The 23,553-nt window shown below is 36.7% G+C and overlaps 1 protein-coding gene across 1 annotated transcript; it reads right to left on the minus strand.

Annotated features, from left to right (window-relative positions):
• Window positions 1–2,698: 2,698 nt before the first annotated feature.
• On the minus strand, window positions 2,699–13,674 carry LOC107768850 (putative serine/threonine-protein kinase At1g01540). Its single transcript, XM_075231984.1, has 13 exons — window positions 13,203–13,674; window positions 13,014–13,106; window positions 12,855–12,920; window positions 12,699–12,764; window positions 7,742–8,035; window positions 7,589–7,669; window positions 5,216–5,895; window positions 4,666–4,770; window positions 4,396–4,518; window positions 4,123–4,293; window positions 3,901–4,030; window positions 3,591–3,800; window positions 2,699–3,177 (listed from the first exon to the last, which is right to left on the minus strand). Exons 1-13 carry the CDS (start codon window positions 13,545–13,547, stop codon window positions 3,010–3,012), a joined length of 2,532 nt encoding a protein of 843 aa, XP_075088085.1. The 5' UTR covers window positions 13,548–13,674; the 3' UTR covers window positions 2,699–3,009.
• Window positions 13,675–23,553: the final 9,879 nt, after the last annotated feature.

Raw genomic sequence — 23,553 nt, forward strand, 5'->3', positions numbered from 1 at the left:
ATATATATGGGCAGAGAGAGCTCAGAGAAAGGGGGGTTCTTACAAAGGAGAGCAACCACAGCAGAGGAAACAAGAGGAATCCCTCGTTTATCAACCGTTACTTCTCTTCCCCTTCTTGGCTCCCTCGTTTATGATGTATCTCTGCTCTGGATGTAAGTTCATCTCTCGTGTTTGGTGTATGATTATCATATTAATAAAACTTATACATTTCTACTCTTGGTTATTTCGCACTTAATATGCTTAGATCTGAAATTAATTATGTTTGGCTAAAATTTACCTTCTTTATTATCAATAATTAGTTTAGCATTTATTTGCTCAAATAATAATCAGAAGCTGGCCATAGTCCGGACTCAGGATTGAGACCAAGGAATTCAGATATGTGAGTGGTGTCAAGATTGCGCATTGTTCTGCTTTGAAATCTAATTTCAAGAATCGGCAACCTCGGACGACTTTAGCTTTTGGGGTTTATTCTTAAGTTGGATTAGACCATTTTGTTTTACTTTATTTACATATGCCTAATCATTGTTAACTTTCTTGCCCGGTTCCATTTTGTTATTTCCAAGATAGTGATGTTCCTACATAATTACAAGCTCTTGAAATTTCCCCGTAAAACTTCAAGCATATGCTAGTAAGATAATGAGGAGTAGTCTCTTTTTCAATTTTAGCATAAAAATTTGTTTTGGCCACTGATTCATAGTCTACGAATCTCTCACCGGAACGTTCTAAAGACTCGTGTGTCTAGTTAACTAAGATTTGGACGCTTATTAACTGTTAAGCACCTTAGTTCATACTTCATATATTCTGGCAATGATACCTTCTCTTCTACTATGCAATTTGTAACTTCCTTTGGGAAAGAAGGATAAGTGAAAAGAGGGAACAAAAGCAGAAAATGATTCACATTACTGGTGTGTTTGGTTTCCAAGAAAATGTTTTCCGTGGAAAATATTTTCCAAAAAAATGTTTTCTTAGAAAATAAGTAGTAATTTTATTCATTTTCCAGTGTTGGTACGCAAATTAAGGAAAATGACTTCTTAAGGTAAAAAAAAAATTGCAAGGGGTGTGGGATGGATGGGATGGATGGGATGGAGGGGTAGTAGGGTGGGTGGTAGCGGAAAAACTAGAATTTAAAATAAAAAGTCTTTTTTGGAGAGAGGGGTAGGGTGGGTTGGTGAGGGTGGGAAAGGTTGAGAAGGAGTTTTGGAAAATATTTTCACTTTCTCTTGATAAGGAAAACATTTTCCTCCAATTGGAGGAAAATGAGTTCATAAGGAAAATGTTTTCCAAAACATTTAAACCAACCAAAAAATTGAAAAACATTTTCCGAAAAATATTTTCCTTCGTACCAAACACTCCATACATGTGTTGTTTCAGGAGAGAGAGGGAAGAGAAAATTTTGTATGGCGTAGGTAGAATGTCAAACAATTTTTTCTTTGATTACGGCCATCACTCACATTTTTAGATATTTTTATTTACGAAAGTTTTATTAGAGAGAGAGTATCCGTGCGAAAACAATATTTTTCTAGTTGAAAATATCGTCTTTCTGGCACATTTCTAAATTGTCTTTAAAATTTCTCCTAACGCGAAACTCTCCGGTAATTATACCAACCACCACCACCACCACCCCAATACAGAAATGTCAAAAGGTCAAGAGAAAACAGGCTCGTAAAAGTCGTAATATAGTTTGGTTAGAGGCGCCCTTAATGTTGTCATGTATTACTATTACACCAAAAATTATAGTTGAAAACAAATAACCACCTAAAGACTTGCTCTAAAACGATTTTTTTTTCACATTATGACAAAACCAGAAAACATAATAAAATGCGTGGGTCCAAAATCCCAATCTTTAGCTGTCAAAAAAATTATCTCTAGTAGCTGCCAAGTTCAAAGGACACCTACCTCATTTCCTTTCTTTTGTAGCATACTCTAGACTTTATTGCTCGTAGGGACAGGTGACAACCCCCCCCCCCCCCACGAAACATTTCAATCAGACCCCACCTCAGAATCCAAATTACCCCAAAAGAATTTTGCATTAACGTTGTCTGATTAAGGAAAAATCAACTTCAGACATTATCATGGTCAAGCATTTTGACTAATTTCAGTTGTTAATTGCTCAAGAATCCTCCATTTCTGAAATGTAGCTTTCTGTCGGTGACATTACGTGCCCCCAAGAAAAGGACCCCATCTAACTTCGGTCCCAAAAAAAATGTACCTTTGCTTTTCTAGTCCAGGTAAAATCCATAAAAGGCAAGACACACAATAGTTTTACTACTACTACTTTATCCTAAAGTCACTATTTTTTTATATTTTTTTTGAGTAAGTTCAATTCACTAATCTCTTTTGACCTCAATGTTAGAAGGAACTTAAAAGGAGATAATTATATTGGTATTTGGTGGTGCATCTAACTTATATACACGGACAATTTTACAATATCAGTATATCTTAACATTTACCTATTGTTATAGGTCATCTTAACTTCTTCTTTTTTAATGACCGTGGTGTCCGGGCCAGCTTACGTGCACCTCGACTAATTCCACAGGATACATGCCACCTCCCACCAGCAACAAGATCAGGTAACTTTATCCACCAAGGCTTGGAGTGATGGAAAAAAACCACCTAGTGTCTTTTGCCTCCGCTGAGATTTGAACCTGAAACCTCATGATTCTCACCTATTTCACGCCATAAAATATTGTACAATGAGTGCACAGAATAACTGTTTGTCGCAATACTATCCAATCATGTCCTTTCATTTGGGCAAACTCCTCAAACCAACACACATAGCAAATAAAAAACTAAGCACTCACAGATTGGAACAGCTATGCTCATAACAAAATTGAAGGCAATTACATACACTAATAACAAGAGCTATGCTACAAAACCTACCGCGAGTCCGTGACTGCTGATTTAACCCAACTGCAGAAGGGAAGTGAATGATATTTACATGTACTATCTCCAAAATAAGTGGCAGAAACAAACGGGGTTGGAATTGACCTCCTAATACTCGTGGTGCGGCTACTGGTGCTCATCATCAGTTTCTTGCTTCCTCAAGAAAGACCGGTTGGTGTGCACACTACTTTCGTATCCACTGCTATCACCCGATTCAATTACACGCTTGTCCATTACCCTCTCTTTCACGCCATCACGATATAAACGACCATGTTCCCTCGAAGCTCGTCGCTCCTGTATCAATTCAACAGCTATTCAGAGGAAGGGAAAATGAAATATCAACTAACAATATTGATTGAAAACTGATGTGATGATCCATGTACTAGCTAACACCGGCACTATGCTTAAAAAAAAGTGTTGGCCCATACTGTACTAAAAAAGACATCACATAAAACAGATTTAAAACAGTCCATGTCATTGGTACTAGAATACGGAAGGAGGTTCATTAATGAGATTTGATTTGTGGTGTAACAAGCATAATTCTTGCAAAATATAATGCAAGGTCCAGCATTGAATGCTTGTTTAGAGGCATTATTCTGTAGTAGACTTCATTTTAGTTACCAAAAGAGGCATTCTTAGCTGTCGACTCCCGTGTTCATGAAAACGTGACATTTAATTTAAGGGTGTGAAGGAAAACTACAGCTTACATCACGGAAGGGAAAATCATCAGCTTCAAGCATGTGTATCACATGTCCCATTTTTGGCCTCTTCTGAGCATTGGGGTCGACACAGCGTAATGCTACCAAAAGGACACGTTTCAGTGCTCTTGAAGAAGGCTTCTCCGGCAACTTGGGATCCAAAACACCTTCCGCATTCCGGTTTGAAACCATTATTTTAAGCCAATCAACCAGAGTTACCTGTGAGTCAGATCCATTACACAGAGTCAGAACAAAACTGGAGCAAATATTAAAGAGGTTTCCTGAAACAAGAAACTAACATTAATGAGATGAGACAAACCTCTCCAGGAGGACGGCTATAATCCACTGGATTCCTTCCACTAATGATCTCCATAATAAGAATTCCAAAACTATACACATCACTTCTCTCATTCAACATGCCAGTGCTAGCATATTCCGGAGCAACGTAACTGATAAAAAAGGGGCCATTTGGCAATTTATTTTCCATGAGTAACTTAACATTAGCAACAAAACAGTGTAGTTTGGAATGTCAAGCACTAACCCAAATGTTCCCATAACCCGAGTAGTAATGTAGCTCTTTTCAGCGCCCAAAAGCTTTGCTAAGCCAAAGTCTGACACTTTGGGATTCCATTGCTTATCGAGCAAAATATTGCTTGATTTAATGTCACGGTGAACAACCTTGGGTTCGAGGCCCTCATGCAGATAGGTTAACCTGTAAGCCTCACCAATATTTAGGTACTCCTTTTAACACAATATAGAAAAACAATTAATACTCAAGAACAAGAAGTTAACAAAAACATTAGCTGTTGTATACCCTTTAGCTGTTCCAAGAATGATATTCATTCTAATTTCCCATGTAAGAGGACTGCACGGCCCTACATCTCCATGGATCCACTGTTCTAAGTTCCCATTGTCCACATACTCATACACAAGCATCCTAAGAATAGCAAATTGACATATTGAGTAATCTCCTCTCAAGCTCAAAACCGGAGTCAGTTGATAGGTCAAGATCACCTTAAAGGCAACCACCATATAATGCTATAACAGACTGAATTAAGCTGCAGATAACTGAAACTGAAATTACCTGTGAGCTCCCTCAGCACAGTAACCGAGTAACCTCACCAAATTCTTATGCCGAACTCGACCAATTGCTTCAACCTCAACCTTAAACTCCCTCTCTGCTTGTCCCCTGAAAAGAAAACCACATACATCAAAACCTAAAGACAGAGCAAAAGGAACAGATTTTCCATAAACTAGTACTGGGGTTTAAGTTCTATGCACTGTCAGTGTGAAACAATCAGGTCACTTATCATGTAAATCTCTTGATAAATATTAATTGGTAATTTGACGAAAATTGTAACTAACCATCTATTACAGATAGTGCAAAAAAATCTTTACAGTGTCAGTGTATATAACTTAAATCCTTCTATAGTTACCCATAAATCTATAACTATTATTTAAATAATTAAGACCCAGAAACCATAAAGATACCTCATTTCAGACAGTTATGCCACATTACCATGATAGAGCATACATTTAAACATAAATGACATGCAACTAAACATGCAAGGCCAAGAAATATAAACATATTTGGACAATATGCAACAAAAAGGAAAGAACTTTGAAAAGTACACCTGTTATTGAGCAAATTCTTAACAGCAACATTACTGTTATCTTCCATAACTCCACGGTAAACAATTCCATACCCACCTTCACCAATCACATTTTCATCAGCAAAGAAATTAGTAGCAATCTCAAGCTCTCTCAGTGTATACCAATGACCCCACCCCAAATGTGAAACCTCAGGCACAGCAATAATAGCCTGCTCAACAGAACGTACTTCTCCACTACCATGACTTGACCCGCCACCTAACCCGACCCGCTCCGGATAGGCAATCTTATGACCCTTTCCGATCTCAATATGGATTCTGTGATGACCACTTGAATTCTGTGTTTCTTCCTCGGGTTCGGGTAATGGGTCCGGAACCGGAGCTGGAAGTAATTTCGGGCTTTCGGGTAGAGTCCGTGATGGGTCGATTCGGATTTCTTGAATTTCTTTGGATACCTTAGGAATATTGGGGTTTTTGTTTTTCTTAGCTGAAACTGAAAGAGTAGTTTTTTTATTGTTACGTTTTGTAGTGAACCAGAGAGAGATAAGGAAGAGAACTAACACAATTGCAGCTCCAACGCAAATACCCAAAATGACCCATAAACGTAGACCAAAGATTGAGGTTCTTTTTGAGAGTTCATTGTTCAGAAACCCAGACATCTTCTCTTTTTTCTTTCCCCTCCTACTGAGGAGAATTGGAGTTAACTAATATTAGAAGACATTAACAAAGAAGAGACCCGTTGTAGGAGAAAGACAAAGAAGCATATTAGTAGTAATAATAAGATACGGTAGTGAAATAATGCATGTGGCACTATGCTGGGGACTATGGATTCTAGTGTTTAATACTAGTAGTAAAGACAACAGTGGCTTGTTAGAGAGGGAGATCATATTTGGAGCTAAGTTGGGAGGTATTTCTTTCTTCGAGTGTTGGGACCATTCACCATTGGGGGTGGGGGAAGCTGTAATGATGGGACTTCTAGAAATGGAGAAATTGCCCCACTCGTGTTTGATTATTTTACTTTATTGTGGCATTCGTAAGAAACGTTTTATATACGTATGAAAATATTTATGGACGTAACCATATAGTCTAGTTGGTGCCATTTATTTATTGATTTTTATTGAAGGGTATGATGATCTTTATCAAATTTACAGCCCATTACAAATAATTTGGTGACCCTTTACACAGAAAATCAAATAGAAGATTAGTAAATTTGTAGCGTTATTTTTCTCTATTTGAATTATGACGAATAATATGAGATCATTTCCTCCGGTATTGATTTAATTTTTTTTTTTATACTTTTTATTTGTTTGGTTAGATAAGGGTCATCAAGAATTTCGCTTAAAAATTGTTGGTGGATTTACTTTAGCTTCATTTTAATTGAGCTTGATACCCAATGCATCCCCACACCCTTTTCTCCGTTTATTTTTTTCTTCCTTTTGATAATAATTGTGTCACTTTTAGTTTCTTTTTTGTTAATTAAGAGTTAAGAAATGATTAAAGAAGAATGTCGTGGAGTTGGTGATCTAGTTAGTTCACCGTATGCTTCTCCTTTTCTGATATTTGGAGTTTCTCTTTATATTCGTTATTGTTAGTGGACCTTTATTTACTTTACTCTTGTTTCTATATCTATACTAGTACAAAGAAGATGCTACATCTGCTGCTTATATTGGGGGGAAATTAATTCTTGTAGCGGATTCCATTAGGAGAAAAGTTCAAAAAGGGAAATAGACCTTACTATAAAAGAGTTTACACCTAGTTTCAGTCCTTACAATTGCATGTACTCTGTAAACAGTAATACATTGACACTAATAATGACATGTCCGTCACAGTGAAACTTCCACTGTGAAAGTGGTACCCTCACTGTAAGCATAACTCATTCGACTCCATTTGCTGAGTTGTCACAAAGGCAATTCATAATTACATTATAAAGATAATAAACCAGAATATCTGCACTGTACTGTAATTTGCGAAGGTATATTTTTAGATTCAACTAAAATTTGTCCGGATTGCATACTAAAAAAACCTTTGGATAACAAACATGCTGCATTTGAGATTCTGAAATTGCAAAGAAAGAGCACGCATCTAAAACAGTAGTATATTTTCATTTTCAAGTATGATAGTGGAAGAACTTGAAACGTCCAACACTACAAGCATCTAAAAAGCTTGAAAGGTTATTTTGTCAACACTAGTTATCTTGTCAAATTCAAGTTTCAGCAGTTGCAAAAGCACAGTTCCGTTTATGCTCATTGAGCATACAATTAAGGATATCTCAGCGACCATTAGGCAAATATTTTAACTTAATGAGATGTAAAAACAATTGGAGTTTCACAGTATCACCAGTTAATTCCATCTACACCAACTCCTCGAGTACTTGATCTTTATAGATTTTGGTCAAGAAGACACCCCTGAAGAGGAATTGTTCCCGGAGCAACTCATATCTAAATGCAATCTTGATAGTGTATCGCCCCGGCATATGTCCTGAATATATAAATAAAAATTGCTTTAGCTTCTGACTTACAGGATCTGAATGAAATACTGCAGGCTGCTTACCTTAGAAGATGCTAAATGGTTAAGAAGTCCATAATGATTCTGAATCGTAGTTTCTAAAGCTAGTGAGTTTTCTGCATTATGTGACGTTATTGTTGGTTTGCCTGACAGATTCTGATTGGAAATTTCAAATGCAGTCTGCTGCATTTCTCGATTCCCAGGAAGTGTGGCTCCTCCATTTGCACTCAGCATAAAACTTCTCCCATCAAATTCATTACCAGATGGAAGTTGCATTGACTGCAAAGACCCAGGGACATATCCCGGGTATAAACTCAATCCGTTCCTCAAGGTAAGCATCTGAAAAGTCAAAGTGAGGAGACAAACAAAGGTTCTATTATGCAGATTTTAAAGAGATATAATGACAGATATGATATAGTAGTAGTGACTTCATTGTAATCAGCAGGCGGTTAGACCTCGGAAAGTCACTTGATGATACTAGTCATAACTTGTGACTTCGTTGTTATCACCATCAAATATCAGCTGTCCCAGAAAGAAAGTTTAAACATTTGATCTTTGAGATTGATGGCACAATGAGGAGTATTCTTTTTGAGTTTTAAAGAACTACTATACTTCTTATGTACTTGTACTTTTTATTTACTAGATTAAATCTTCGTGTGTTGTTGACCACATAAAAGTTATATCAGTGAACTATTTTCATTTACTAAGCAAGTTATATGGAAGTAAAAGTAATAAAAAGATCTTTTCCCCCCTCTCAATTTCTAGAGCCACAATATATGCAAACACCTCATGTTCATCACAAGTACCCCTGTCTACTAACTGGTGAAAAACGCCAAAGTATTTGATAATTATACCAAAAGATTACCATTTTCATAAATCAATCATAATAGGAAGAGCTAACTCTTCAAATTAGCAAAGAGCACACCAGGAAACTTGCATCCATTCATATTTCAGGAGATTTCGTAACTGAAATCATCCATTCAGCAAAAGGTTTAGTAATTCATATTATACGGGGGAAACTGAAAGAAACCACAATATGGATAAGACAACAAGATAATTTCATTAATTGTCTAGATTTCAAGGATGGGGCATATTGCGCTGCCCAACCACATCTTCTTCTCCATCTTTACCCTATGTTATATCTTACTTCCATTGGTGAATGTTCTATATATGGAAGCCCTCAATGGAACAAGAAAGATGCACCTTGAAGCCCTCACGGCTAGGGGTGTGCATTCGAATCGGTTTATCAATAATCGAATCGATTATTTGTTATCGGTTTATCGGTTTATCGATTTTGAAATTTTTCTTATCGAGTTATCAGTTTCGATTTCGATTTTGTCCTCTTCGGTTATCGGTTTATCGATAAACCGATAAGATATACTAAAAAGACAAAAAAATATTATTATTATTTTTTTACCCTTATTCTATAATACCCTTCCCTTTACCCTAAGTTCCTAACCCTATTATTTCCTCTACCACATTTAAGGAATGATCATATTTAAAACTCAAGGGAATGAAGTTCAAATTAATGGAAAACAGAATTAGTTGTGATGATGTATTTTTTTTTATATACCGTTGGAGTGTTGGTGCCATACATTTGATCCCTTACTTTAATTTCGTTGCATGTGTTTGTTGACACTATTTTTATGTTATAAACGGTGTTCGTCTTATTTTAGCTTCTTTTTGTCCATATTAGTTAGGTGTTTTATAGCGATATACTTTCCGTGGAATCCCGCAAATTTTCTTATTGGTGTAATCGATAACCGAATCGATAAGCCCCAAAAATCGATAAATCGAATCGAAAAAATCGAAACCTTATTGAAATGATAACGATAAGCATATGTACAAATCGATAATCGATAAGGGTCAAAATCGAATGCACACCCCTACTCACGGCCTCACCATTTATTTCTTCTTCTTGAGATTTTCCTACCCCAGGGATGAAAATGTTGAAGCGAAACCAATGCTTATTGCAAGATAGAGAACTGACAAATAGCATGAGCCTCAATAAAAAGCAATTAAATATGGATCCATTCTAGCTAAAGGAGTAACAAGAAACTAGTGAACTTAGAGGTGAAACGTCAACACACCTGTCGAACTATATACAAAACAATTCTTAAATATAAGATAGGTTTTTCTTCATTTTCACTTCTCAATTCAATCCCTTTTCCTCTAACCTACTTTAAGTCATGATACTCCCAATAGTAAGAAACATAATGAAAGGTCGTCCAAACCAATATACTTTCTCTTAGCTTGTCCCACTAATTTTCCGTAATGTACTAGCAATGAGTCGAACCACTACACCAACATCCCTGTGTGTTACGAGTTCAGAATCAAATGTTGGGAACTGAGATCGGTAAACATAGCTTGTACAGCTTCTATAACACTTGGTCCCATGTTCTTCTTATTTTTCTTTTCCTTTTTCCTGTTTTGATTTGATTTTTCAAAGCTCCACTGTCCCTGTATCTTTCATCTAACCAGGCCGAGAGAGGAGACAATGATACTAGCAAGAGCAGAGTCGTGACTTTGATGGAAAACTTTCAATGATACAAGACTAATCACACCTAAGACACAAAATCTTCCAAAAAGGGATAGAATACAAAATTCATCAAAGTATTACTTATGCCTTTTGCTTTTGATTCATGTATAAGACTACTTTAAATAAATACAAGTGTTCATTGGAGGGAATTTCAATGGCCATATTGGGGCTAATGCTAGGAGTTGATGATGTGCATGGTGGGTTCAGTTTTGGGGATAGGAACGACGGAGGTACCTCACTGTTGGATTTCTCTAGGGCTTTTGATTTGGTGAGAGTTAACTCGAGTTTTCCAAAAAAGGAGGAGCACCTGGTCACCTTCCGAAGTTTGGTGGCGAAGACTCAAATTGATTACCTTCTTTGAAGGAAATGTGATAAAGGTTTATGCACTGATTGCAAAGTCATCCCTAGTGAGTACTTCACAACCCAGCATAAGCTCCTAGTAATGGACCTGGAGATCATGAGGAGCAGGAGGAAGAGGGTGGTGTGCAGGCAACCTAAGATCAAGTGAGGTAACTTGACTAAGGACAAAGCTCGGGAGTTAGGGGAGAGGTTGATGGCTATGAGGGCCCGCAGGATTAGGGGAACGAGACTAGTATATGGACCATGACAGCAAATTCCATTAGGGAAGCTGCTATAGAGGTCTTAGCGGTCACGAAGGGTTATTCTGGGGCTGGGGGGTCAGAAAGGGGACTGGTGATGGAATGTAGAGGTTCGAGGTAAAGTGGAAGCCAAAAAAACGGCTTATTTGAAGCTAGTGGAGAGTACAGACGAGGAGGAGAAAAGGAAATATCAGGAGTGTTATAAGAAGGCAAAGGAAGAGGCGAAATTAGCAGTTACGGCAGCTAAGACTGCGGCGTTAAGATGTCTGTACGAGGAACTCGGGGGGCAAACGCGGGGACAAAAAGCTATACCGCTTGACCAAATTGAGGGAGATGAAGGCCCGTGACTTAGACCAAGTGAAGTGCATTAAAGACGAGGACGGCAACGTATTGATGGACAAGGCACATATAAGACGAAGATGACAGACATACTTCCATAAATTGTTGAAGGAGGAGGGGGATAGAAGCATTGTGCTAGGTGAGTTGGAGCGCTCCAAGAGTCTGCATGATTTTGGATATTGTAGGCATATTAAGATAGAGGAAGTGGAGAGTGCGATGCGTAAGATGAGCGGGGACAGAGCGATGAGACCAGACAAAATTACAGTGAAATTTTTAGAAGTGGGCCGAGCAGGCTTGAAGTGGCTTACTGAGTTGTTTACTGTTATTTTTAAGACAAAGAAGATGCCCGAAGAATGGAGGTGGAGTACGATGGTTCCGTTGTACAAGAACAAGGGTGATATCCAAAATTACAACAACTACAGGGGCACAAAGCTATTGAGTCGCACTTAAATTTTTAGATGATACAATTCACATAGTTCAAAGGAGGGTCCAATTGTTCTCAAATTAAGTCAGTAAAGCACATAGGAGTTTCTGTGTTGATATTAACATTCTTCCTTCAAGTTGATGTCATGCATCTACAATAATATCACTGGCAAGCAAAGACTGGAGATGGAGTACGATGGTTCCGTTGTACAAGAACAAGAGTGATATCCAAAATTACAACAACTATAGGGGCATAAAGCTATTGAGTCACACTTAAATTTTTAGATGATACAATTCACATAGTTCAAAGGAGGGTCCAATTGTTCTCAAATAAGTCAGTAAAGCACATAGGAGTTTCTGTGTTAATATTAACATTCTTCCTTCAAGTTGTTGTCATGCATCTACAATAATATCACTGGCAAGCAAAGACTAGAGGTGGAGTACGATGGTTCCGTTGTACAAGAACAAGGGTGATATCCAAAATTACAACAACTATAGGGGCATAAAGCTATTGAGTCGTACTTAAATTTTTAGATGATACAATTCACATAGTTCAAAGGAGGGTCCAATTGTTCTCAAATAAGTCAGTAAAGCACATAGGAGTTTCTGTGTTGATATTAACATTCTTCTTTCAAGTTGATGTCATGCATCTACAAAAATATCACTGGCAAGCAAAGACCTTCGTGAACCAACAGCCACCAAGAAATGTGATCTAAATCAAACAAAAAACACTAACCTCCAATCTAATTCAAAGAGTTTACTTCAGAAAGAAAGAAAAAAAAACTTCTATTACAACAAATTGAGCATGTTTTAGGCAGATATAAAAAAATAGATAGATGGCGTTAAATTGAAGCTTCCAAAGAAGATGCTCTTCAGAAAATAAGCACTCCATATTTCTTCAGTGTTATGTGCTTGACCAAATGGATTACAATACGTGACTTGTTTTAACATAAAACACACACCTTAGTACCTACTCCTGCTGAGCAATCATTACCATAAGCCTACCTAAATGTTCGTTTCACATGTTTGAAAACATAAACACAAGATCTAGCAGACTACAAGCAGCTAGAAATAGTCAAAGGGAAAAGGCCAGAACTGAAACCTGAACTTGCAGTTGAAGTTGCTTCAGATACTCAATGGCTTCATCAAGCATAGATGCCTTGTCTGTCTGTGATATTAATAAAGCTCAAACATGAGACAAAAGAAAGAAAAAACAATACACAGATAATTCTCAAAGGCTGAGGTATTGAAGAAATACTTTGTTAGAATTTGGGATTAGAGTCTGCAGTGCTTTCAGTTTCTCATTGATCCTACTCCTCCTCCTCTGTCACAAATTTAATCATGTATAATAATAATTAACAAATCATGTAATTTAAACAGAAAATTTGCAAATTCAAAATTCAAAATAGAAGCAAACCTTTTCGGATAAGTTATGAACTTCAGCAGATCTACTCCTCTTGGAGGAACGTGAATGATTCTGATTAGCTGGCATGTCAAGTCCATCGCATTCCTAAATAGATCGTAAAAGCACAGTATAATTGCGGACTCAACTTGAATCATTTTTAAAAAAATAATAATAAAAAGGAAAATGAAACAAAAAACTCACCTCGCTACTAAAACCTAAGTTATCGACCTTGTCATCTTCTAGAAACTCTCTCCTATTAGCTGAATCCATGGCGTCAGAATCCCCGAGGCCAGCTGAAGCAAACACATTCTCAACGCCTTCTTTAAACTCCGCCGCATAAAATCGGCCGGGATCGGAGAAATTGAGGTTAGATGATGAATCAGCCGCCGTTTCCGGCACCGATCGGTGATAGAACCCAGCCGCAGCCGCTGACGTGGAAGCAGATGAATTTTGAAGAAAATTGAGGAAGAAAGAAGACATGTCTTCGGATTCGAGAGGTGAAGAAGAAGCGTGAGGATGAGGGCTCGTTCTGTACGGATCCGCCATTGACAGTAACCACCATCACAAAGTGATCATTTGCAGAAGTGTAATATGCGTGTTGCTTTGGGTTTGGGTTTTTTCAGTTTGCACGAAGTTTGACTATGGGGAGGACACACACTCCTCTTAATAGCGTGACTGGGAGATTAGTTCATGTTCTCCCGCCTTAATTACGTAATTTGCTTTGTTTTGAAAAATGAGTAATGTTATTTTATCACCTGATAGATTATTAAATTACACATCACCTCCTTCGATTATGAGAATAAACAATTGAAACCCAAAGGTTTCATTTATATCACTTAAGTCCCTTATTTATTTATTTCTTGTTTCTTTATGTTTAGTTTGGAATTTGGATTTTAAGAAGATGATGAGTAATAGAGAGACGAGAATAAAAGAGCATGAAATCATAGAAATTATAAGGAGATGGTTCAAAATTATCAATTTCATTTCTATACCTCCCTCTAGCAATATAAAGAACTATTTTACAATCAATATAAGTTGATTTTTTTTTTTGTTTAATCATGCAATATACAGGGGCAAATTTAGGGGCCGAAGGAGGTTCATCCCCGTCGCCAGAAAATTACACTATACATATAAGGTAAAATTCAATTTGTATCTCTATATATTATATTTTGAATCTTCTTGACATAACCAAAAGCATAGCTCAGTGGTCAAGAGGCGTCGGTTCAATTTTCACAAGTCACATTTAAAAAAAAAACAAAGTCCACCATCTCAATGGTGGAGTTAGGCCGGACTCCTGATCAGCTCCAACCCTGCACCACTATATAATGGTGAGGAGTGGTCGATGTAGCTTTTACCCGAAAGGTCGGGATCGATATCCACAGGGAGTTAATATTGGTTGAGAGTTGGGTTTCTATCTAATCTAGCTATGTGTGCTGCTTTTAATTGCACTTCTAACCATGCTTGGATTTGTTTTTATTCTACGTTTAATGCTATTGATTGCTGAAAATAATCTAAGTACAATATTTTTGTATGAGTTTTCTCAATTGATAAAAAGTACTAGAGTAGTGACTTCTACCTAGGTGGGTATCTAACGGGTATCAAGAATTCAGGGCAAGCTTGTTATGATTGGGGTCGTGATATAACCATCATACATAAGTACTCACTCTATACCTCTCGGTAGTTTGAGTGACTTTGCCCAATTTGGCTTTCTCAAGTCCAAATGGGTGTTCATGCAATACAAATGATATTGGCTCAAGTCAGGTATTACTATCTCTAGCTTTAATCCTTTAATTGTGGCTATCAATCTCTTGAATGCACTTCAATTCCTTGTTAGCCTAATTTTTCTAGACTTAGTCTCTCTTTCTCAAGAAGAGTCTAAGCCATAAAGGCACGAATCAGTGTTTGCAACCACCAATTCTACAATTAAAGCATGAATCAAGCTAAATATCACTAACCCACAAACAATTAAGCCCTAAAATTCAAGATCCATTAAATACCCATACTAGGATTGGATCTCAACCCTAGCTAATGGGTTTAGCTACTCATAATCAAGGTAGAAATCAAAGATGGAGATGAAATATAAGCCATAAAAGTTGATTACAAGAACAAAATCAAAGAATATAAGCTAAAGCTACTCTAAAATTACTCTAAATGGTAAAGTACGGTTGTTCACGAGCTCACTGATACAAAAGATAACCTAAAAATGTGAAAAAGATCTATTTATACACACCTAAAATTACTGGACAAAAATACCCCTATGGAGGTTCCGGTGTCAGCGAAATACTGGATGCCTCAGCGAATGGACTTTCACGGCTACGCAAAAACAAGCACGGACCGTGTTTCTTCAATTTTTTGCTTGGTTTGGACTTGGTTCGCGGACAGTGTAGAAGTCACCGCCTCCGCGTTAGCATCAACGGCGGTCGCATAATTTGGATGCGGACCGCGCTCCTCAGTCAAGCTCAACTTGCAGAGTCTTTGAACTTCCATCAACGCTCTCAGCGGAAATACCGCCACGGCCGCGTTAGGTATTCAGCAATCGCGTTTTTTTCATCGCGGTCAGCGGTCACTATTGTACCTAAAATATCTTCTCTGAATCTCATTTTCGCGGACCGCATAATTGTGGCCGCTTCAGTGGTGGTCCTTATGCGGCCCCTCTTTTCCCTCACGGTCAGTGCTTCAGTCTAAGCTTTGAAGTTGTGCGAATTTAACTTCTTCATGAGTTGATTATGGCTTTCTTGCCTTATTTTGACTAAACCCTGCAGACAAGCGCATTAAATCAGTTTTCAAAAATACTTTTACATATTTTTTATCCAAAACCTAAGCAAAAAAGAGCATAAGATAGGCTAAAATCCATAGTTATCAACTCCAACCTGTATATTTCAAAAACTTTGATTACACGGAGAAGGACATACACTTTAGGCTCAATTACATATTGTAGATTGGTAGCCACCACTTTAATGTGCTCTTGTGTGTAAGAAATTGATAGAAGTCTGATGGACTCCTCTCTACTACTTGATACATCTATATATTCTCAATAGATGACAACAAATACAGATATGTCCCAAATACTATATGTCTAATCATAGTATCAAGTGGTGATATCATTAACTACAAACATATTCCTTTTCACTCTAAACGTGAAATTAGGTATTCCCTCTTGATCAAACTTCAAAAAAGCTCTAACCTTTCTAGAAAGGGAAACAGCTTGATTGAAGATACCATGAGCTTTTGTGTTTTCTCGCCGGTTTGCCAATTGATATGCAATCTTGTTACCTTTCCTGAAAATATGCCTAAACTGAAAATCTCCAGTTCGAGTCAATTTCCAAATATGTTCAAGTACATGTCTGATATGTCAATGTGCCTTTATTTTCCTATTAATTATATTGATAATTAAAACTGAATCTGACTCCATAACAATATTTTTCAAACCATGATGGCAACACATCTCGATGCCTTGTAAAAATGCCTTTACCTCGGCAAAATTATTACTGCAAATGCCATAGAAATCAGAAAATGCCTTCACTAATTCACCATGATGGTCTCTGATAATCCCACCTCTTCCAGCTAAGCCTGGATTGCCTTTACTGCAGCCATCCACATTTAATTTGACATATCCACTCGTAGGTTTCTTCCAGCAAACCATATGAGAATGAATTACTGGTGGCATCTTCTCTACAACTATGCATTTGGCTCTCCAAGACTGAGGGAGTTAAAGATTAGGGAATTGACAATTAAATATCAATGCTATGCATTTATCTTTTAATTTCTTGACTATATTTTTTGAACCCGTTTAATAGAAATCCTACATCTGCTACTGGCAGTAAAACACAGTAGCTCTACTATTTCGGATCCACATTGTGTATATCCACTATGGCACACTTGTAGTAATTGAGAGCAAGAATTTCAATAATAACACTGCTTCAATATTATTTGTAAGCGGATACATGGATGGACTTGATTGTGCTAGGCACTTTCCTAAGAAACCATTTTAGCAGTGTGAAACCTCTCTCCAGGATTAAACAAGCCTACCTCTATTAGGGAAGATACAAGAATCAGAAATTATTAAATTACAAATCCAACTAGTTAGTAGTAAAAATAAATAAGAAAGGAAACAACTAATATTTAATATTGGACAACAGAGGAAGAAGAGAGGCATGAAAGGAAAGGAAAGAAATGATGTTTCTGCTGTTTTTAAATTAGCTGAAGGGAAGACCCTTTTTATAGGCAAAAAACTTAAAGCTTTTCTTGCCATTTGTCAAGTTTCTTGTCATTTGTCAAGTATGATTGTCAAGACTTGCATGCATCTTGCCACATGGATGGACATTTGTCCACTTTTTTTGGAAATATCACAACAGTTCCCCCACATATTTTCAAAAAATTCATAAAAAAAGGAGTAAGATTTGCTGGATTTGTATGGTCCAAATGTAATAGGTTTAGTGTCTTTTGGACTATGAACCAAACATAGATCAATAAAGTTTAACTCACATAATTACTTGTGAAATATAATATTTCTATGAACAAATAACTCTCATTGTAAGTCAGAGATTTTATCAATCACATTTCGACCCCAGTAATTTTGTTGTTCAACTCGGTTTTGCGCCCAATAGGCCATGTGTGTGCCTGGTTATTCATGATAGCTCTAGAGACTAGGCCAAAATCTCGTAGGAGCGGCCCCACTCTACTCTCATATAGTTGAATTCATCAAATATATACTACTTTTAAATACACAATTCATAAGGAATATGAATTTCATTAAGAGTTATAACTCAACCTCTCAACTAGTTGCAGTCAAGCACTCTCTTTTAGTGTTTCAGTGTCAATATCAACTTGTTATTACTCATATGAACCTACTTCATGGGATCTCCAATCACATAGGTTGGGTTACCATCTCTATTGACATCATATCAGCATTAACCCCATCTCTTTTGAGGTTTGAAGAATTAATTTTCTTCCCACAGGTTTAGTCAGAGGATCGGCCAAATTTATCTCTGACTTCACATAATCAATGGAAATTATTCTATCTCTCAACAACTGTTTTATGGCATCATGTCTTTACTTTTACAATTATAAGATTTATTCTTTGCAACATCTATTATCGCTTGACAATCACAATGCATAGACACAGGAGGCAATACGTCCTTTATTAAAAGGATATTAGCTAAGAAGTTTCTTAGCCACTCAGCCTCAGAATCAGCTAACTCCAGAGCTACAAACTCTGATTCCATAGTCGATCTAGCAATGATCGTATGTTTAGCTGATTTCCACGATATTGTACCACCACCAAAGGTGAATACATAACCACTAGTGGATTTTGTCTCATCTAAATCAGAGATCCAGTTTGCATCATTGTACCCTTCTAAAGTAGAAGGAAATCCACTATATAGGATACCATAATTCATGGTTCCTCTCAAATATTTCATTAGTCTAGCTAATGCAGACCAATGCTCTCTGTTGGGATTATGAGTATATCTACTCAGTCTACACACTGCATAGGCTATATCAGGCCTTGTAAAATTTATTAAATGCATCAGACTCCCAATAATCTGCACATATTTAGACTGAGCAACTGAGTCATCATTATTCTTTTTCAACTGAGAGATAGCATCAAAAGGAGTGCTCACATATGTGACATTAAAATATGCAAATTTCTTAAGAAGTCTCTCAACATAATGTTCTTGTGACAACATTATTCCATATTCACTCCTTATAACTTTTACTCCCAATATTGTATTTACTTCACCCAGATCTTTCATATCAAAATTAGCAGACAGAAATAATTTTGTATTTTGTACAATATTTAAATTTGTACCAAATATAAGCATGTCATCAACATATAGACATATTATCACATAATCATTGTCTACCATTTTTGTATAAACACATTTATCCACCTCAATTGAGGAAAAATCGTTTCTCAGTAAGACTTGTTCAAATTTCTCATACCATTGCTTAGGAGCTTGTTTAAGGCCATAAAGATATTTAATTAATTTATAAATTTTATTTTCTTGTTCAGGAATGACACAACCTTCAGGTTGAACCATATAAATTTCTTCTTCTAAATCACCATTTAGAAAAGCAGTTTTGACATTCATTTGGTGGATAAAAAGTTTACGAATTGAAGCTAAGGCAATTAAAACTCGAAGAGAAGAAATTCTAGTCACTGGTGCAAATGTATCAAAATAATCTATATTTTATTTTTGAGAAAATCCTTTTGCTACTAATCGAGCTTTATGTTTATCTAAAGATTCATCAGGATTAAATTTCTTTTGAAAATCCATTTACATCCAATAGGCTTTGCACCAGGAGGTAAATCAGTTAAAATCCATGTATTATTTTTCTTAATATAATCAATTTCAACTTTTATTGTCTCTTTCCAATAATTAGTATCTGAAGAAGATATAGCTTCAAAATAATTTGATGGTTCATTATCGACAAGAAAAGTTTGAAAATCATTTCTGTCACGACCCAAAATCCATTAAGGGCCGTGATGGCGCCGGACACCACTGTCAGGCAAGCCAACACCAAGAAGTTAACTAAATTCTCATTTTAGTATTTTTGAAATTATTTCTTTTCTTTACATTAAACAATAAATAATGAACTTTACCGAGTAAATAATAATGTCTCTAACAAATTTTAAATACGGAATAATTCCATATACATCACAGAACCCGGTGTCACAAGTGCATGGGCAATTTTTAGGAAATAAAATGTAAAACAATAACTGTCCGGAATACAAATTGGACGGGGAAAAAAATACAATACTCTAAAGGAGACTCTACTGGCTGCGGGTCGTCGTGAGAGATGTAGCTCACCTAAGTCTCAGTATCAACCATGCTGCTGCGCCCAACGGGGCCAGTAGACATACGTGTGCCTGTGTAACAAAAATGCACAGCAAGTGTAGTATGAGTATGAAAACAACATATACCCAGTAAGTATCTAGTCTAATCTCGAAGAAGTAGTAACGAAAGATCGATTTCGACACTTACTAGTAGTCCAATAATATAATAAGTCGTGGATTTATTAAAAATGGTAGTAAACTCAAGGAAATCATGAAGCAAGTAAACAATCCTTTTAATTATAAGAGATTTCCAAATTCATATTTCATTATTTATTAATTTACCTCAGACCAGGGAGGCAATATCATTATTTATAAACTTCAAGGCAAGCAATACAAGTATGCACAAATCATGTCGAGATCGTACGGCCCGATCCAATAAATATTTAAACTGTGCACTACCAGATGGTCGAATGGCACGAATCATAGATGCATCTATTTAATCTGTCGAGGCGTTCGGCCCGTTCCACAAAGATAAACACATACATACAATCAATCAAGAATTCATCAGGAGACAATCATCCAAGGAAATGACAATTTCTCTTTTAACAGTCAAGAAAGTGATGTTTAGCTCTTTAGAAATTTATTTACCAAGTTCGATGTGATTTAGGCCTTTTTAAATTATCAATAAAGTTACAAGTATGGCAAGTAAAGCATACGGTTGGGTCCTAGACTACCCGCACTTAAGCATAATAGCAGCTAAGCACGGACTCTTGTCACCTCGTGCGTACATAGCCCCCACAAATAGAAGCACATATTCAATTATTTTACCTATGGGGAAATTCTCCCTTACAAGGTTAGAAAGGAGACTTACATCGATTTGAAGTTCCATAATCGGCTCCCAAGCCATTCAATCAACTCAAATCAATACCCAACGCTCCCAAGACCAGTCAATAAATGAGAAAATCCATAAATGCATGCTCTAATACTCACAACAATTCAATTTAGATAAATTCCCAACTCCGTTCGAAAAGTTGACAAAGTCTCCATCGGGCCCACGTGTCCGGATTTCATAATTTTTCGAAGATAAAGATTACCCATAACATTACGAACTCAATATACATTTTATTCCCAATTCCATGTCAAATTTCGTGGTCAAAATCCAAAAATATCAATTTTCTAGGTTTTTTCCTCAAACCCCAAATTCTCACTACATAATCAATGTATTTAACTCATAATAGCCCCTCTCAAGAAGCTCCAAAAATCGCCAAAAAATGGAGAAATGAGCAAAAATGGCCAATCCGCACCTGCGGACTCTTTCTCGCTTCTGCTCATCCGCTTCTGCGGTGCTCCTTCGCACCTGCACCCATCCACAAGGGCTAAAGTTTTTTCCGATGTGAGTTTCAGGAGAACTTTACCCTTATCCAATACTTTGGTAGTACTTGAGTCTCCAAGGTAGACAACTTCTCTATCATCCTCTACAGGAGTATAAGAGGAAAATGCTTCTCGATTTGCACAAATGTGCCGAGTAGCCCCATAGTCTATCACCCATTCTTTTGCGTGTGCTACAATGTTTACTTGAGAAATGGCAGTTGCAATAATATCACCTCCTTCAGCTAAGTTAGCCTTAGGAGTATTAGTTTTTCCTTTGTCATTTCCTGCTCTATACCTGCACTATGAGGCATGATGACATGGTTTTCCACAAACAAAACAGGAGCATTTTTTTCTTTTAAAGTTAGGATTTTTAGGCTTGTAACTTAGACTTATTCTCGTACCTTTTGTTGTTGTTGTTGCTGCTTTGCACTAAATTTGCTTTAAGGGCTGTCATCGTAGCTTTGGCATATTCGTTTTTGTTGAAATCTTCAATTAGGATGTGGGTCACAATTTCCTAAATGGTAAAATTTTTCTGTTTGTGCTTTAAGTTATTTTTGTAGTCACTTCATGAGACAGACAGCTTCTCAATCAGCACTCCAGCAACAAACTTTTTTGGAATGACATCCCCTTGGCCTTCAAGTCTTCCAACAATTTTTGAAATTCGTTGATTTGTACGTTCATCTCTTTATCATCTCTCATCTGCCACTGATAAAAAATTTCTACTACAAATTTTTGTTTTGTAGCATCTTCAGCAGTGAATTTTTTAATTAAGGCTTACCATATAGCTTTTGCTTCTTTATAGCTGCAATAACGCCAAACAGTTCATTAGAAATAGTTTACAATATGGTATGACGGCATACCTTGTTGGAATGTTGCCATGATTTTACTATTTTATTGTCAGCGTCTGCACTAGGTTGTGGATGCAGCAATGCATGTGCAACCATGGACATCAAGCAGTGAGAAAATATGTTCTTGCCAACGCTTGAAATTTTCATTGGCGAAAATTTTGATATTCGACACATCTGGAAATGGCCTGGCATATGATAGTGCAACTGGAACTGGGGCATCGGAGGTAGCACCAGTATTGGTAGTATCAGTAGTATTTTCAGCATCAGTGTTGTTTGCCATAGTTTCTTAGATTGTAGTAATTGAGAGCAAGAAATTCAATAATAACACTGCTTCAATATTATTTGTAAGCGGATACACGGATGGACTTGAGTCGTGCTAGGCACTGTCCTAAGAAACTCTTTCAACAGTGTGAAATGTCTCTCCAGGATTAAACAAGTCTATCTCTATTAGGGAGGATACAGGAATCAGTAAAATATTAAATTACAAACCCAGCTAGTTAGTAGAAAAAGTAAATAAGAAAGGAAATAACTAATATTTAATATTGAACAACAAAGGATGAAGAAAGGCGTGAAAGGAAAGGAAAGAAATGATGTTTCTGCTGTTTTTAAATTGGCGGAAAGGAAGACCCTTTTATAGGCAAAAAACTTAAGGCTTTTCTAATCATTTGTCAAGTATGATTGTCAAAACTTGCATGCATCTTGCTACGTGGATGGACATTTGTCCACTTTACTTGTATGCATCTTGCCACATGAATGAACATTTATCTACTTTTTTGAAAATATCACAACACTTGGGGTAAAGCACTCTCTATCGAGAAGTACTTTATTTTCAAGATTAAAACTCGAAAAGTTTGATTAATGATGGGGTGATTCACTGGTTGCCTATCATCTTTTTTATGTAACTTATTCAATTCCGTGTGGATTGCAAAATGCTGATTGAAATTAGAGAATTTGTTAAGCAGCAACTAGTGAGTCCACTCTTCTTTGTGCGTATAAAAGTGATTGTTTTAGATATCAAGATTGTGGTAAGAAGTGGTTGGAGAAAAGTTACAAAAGATCCATGTTGATTTTCTGCCAGAATGATGATCCCTTTGGATTTTAGCCAGCAACCCAAAATTGAATATGATTCTATTGAATGAATCAGTCCATCTTTCTTGTGATAACCTTATCCATTTGGATGCCAATAGCAACTGAAAAATTAATTTATTTAACAACCAAGTTCCATTCCCGAGGTCGGTGTCTTTGCTTCTTCTATTTGTTTATTTTATATTATTGTTAATATTCGAGTTTTTGTCGTCTTCTTTTTCCTTGTCAAATGAGGTTGGTTAGGACTTGGTGCGAGGGTTCTATAGTCTGTGGTCTATTTAGGTATAATTATGGATTTAGGCAGTCGACATAGTTAAGTGTTGGTTTGGCAAATTCAAGTGAAGGGGCTTTGTCAACTTTCTTTGTCACCAATTAATTTATCTTTAGTTATGATCTGTTTTCCAACAAGTGGCCATAATCAAATGCTTGTTCTGCTCGCCATCTACCCTAATATTTATTTTCATATCTA

The sequence above is a fragment of the Nicotiana tabacum genome, chromosome 16 (assembly GCF_000715075.1).
Source record: "Nicotiana tabacum cultivar K326 chromosome 16, ASM71507v2, whole genome shotgun sequence".
Classification (NCBI taxonomy): Eukaryota; Viridiplantae; Streptophyta; class Magnoliopsida; order Solanales; family Solanaceae; genus Nicotiana; species Nicotiana tabacum.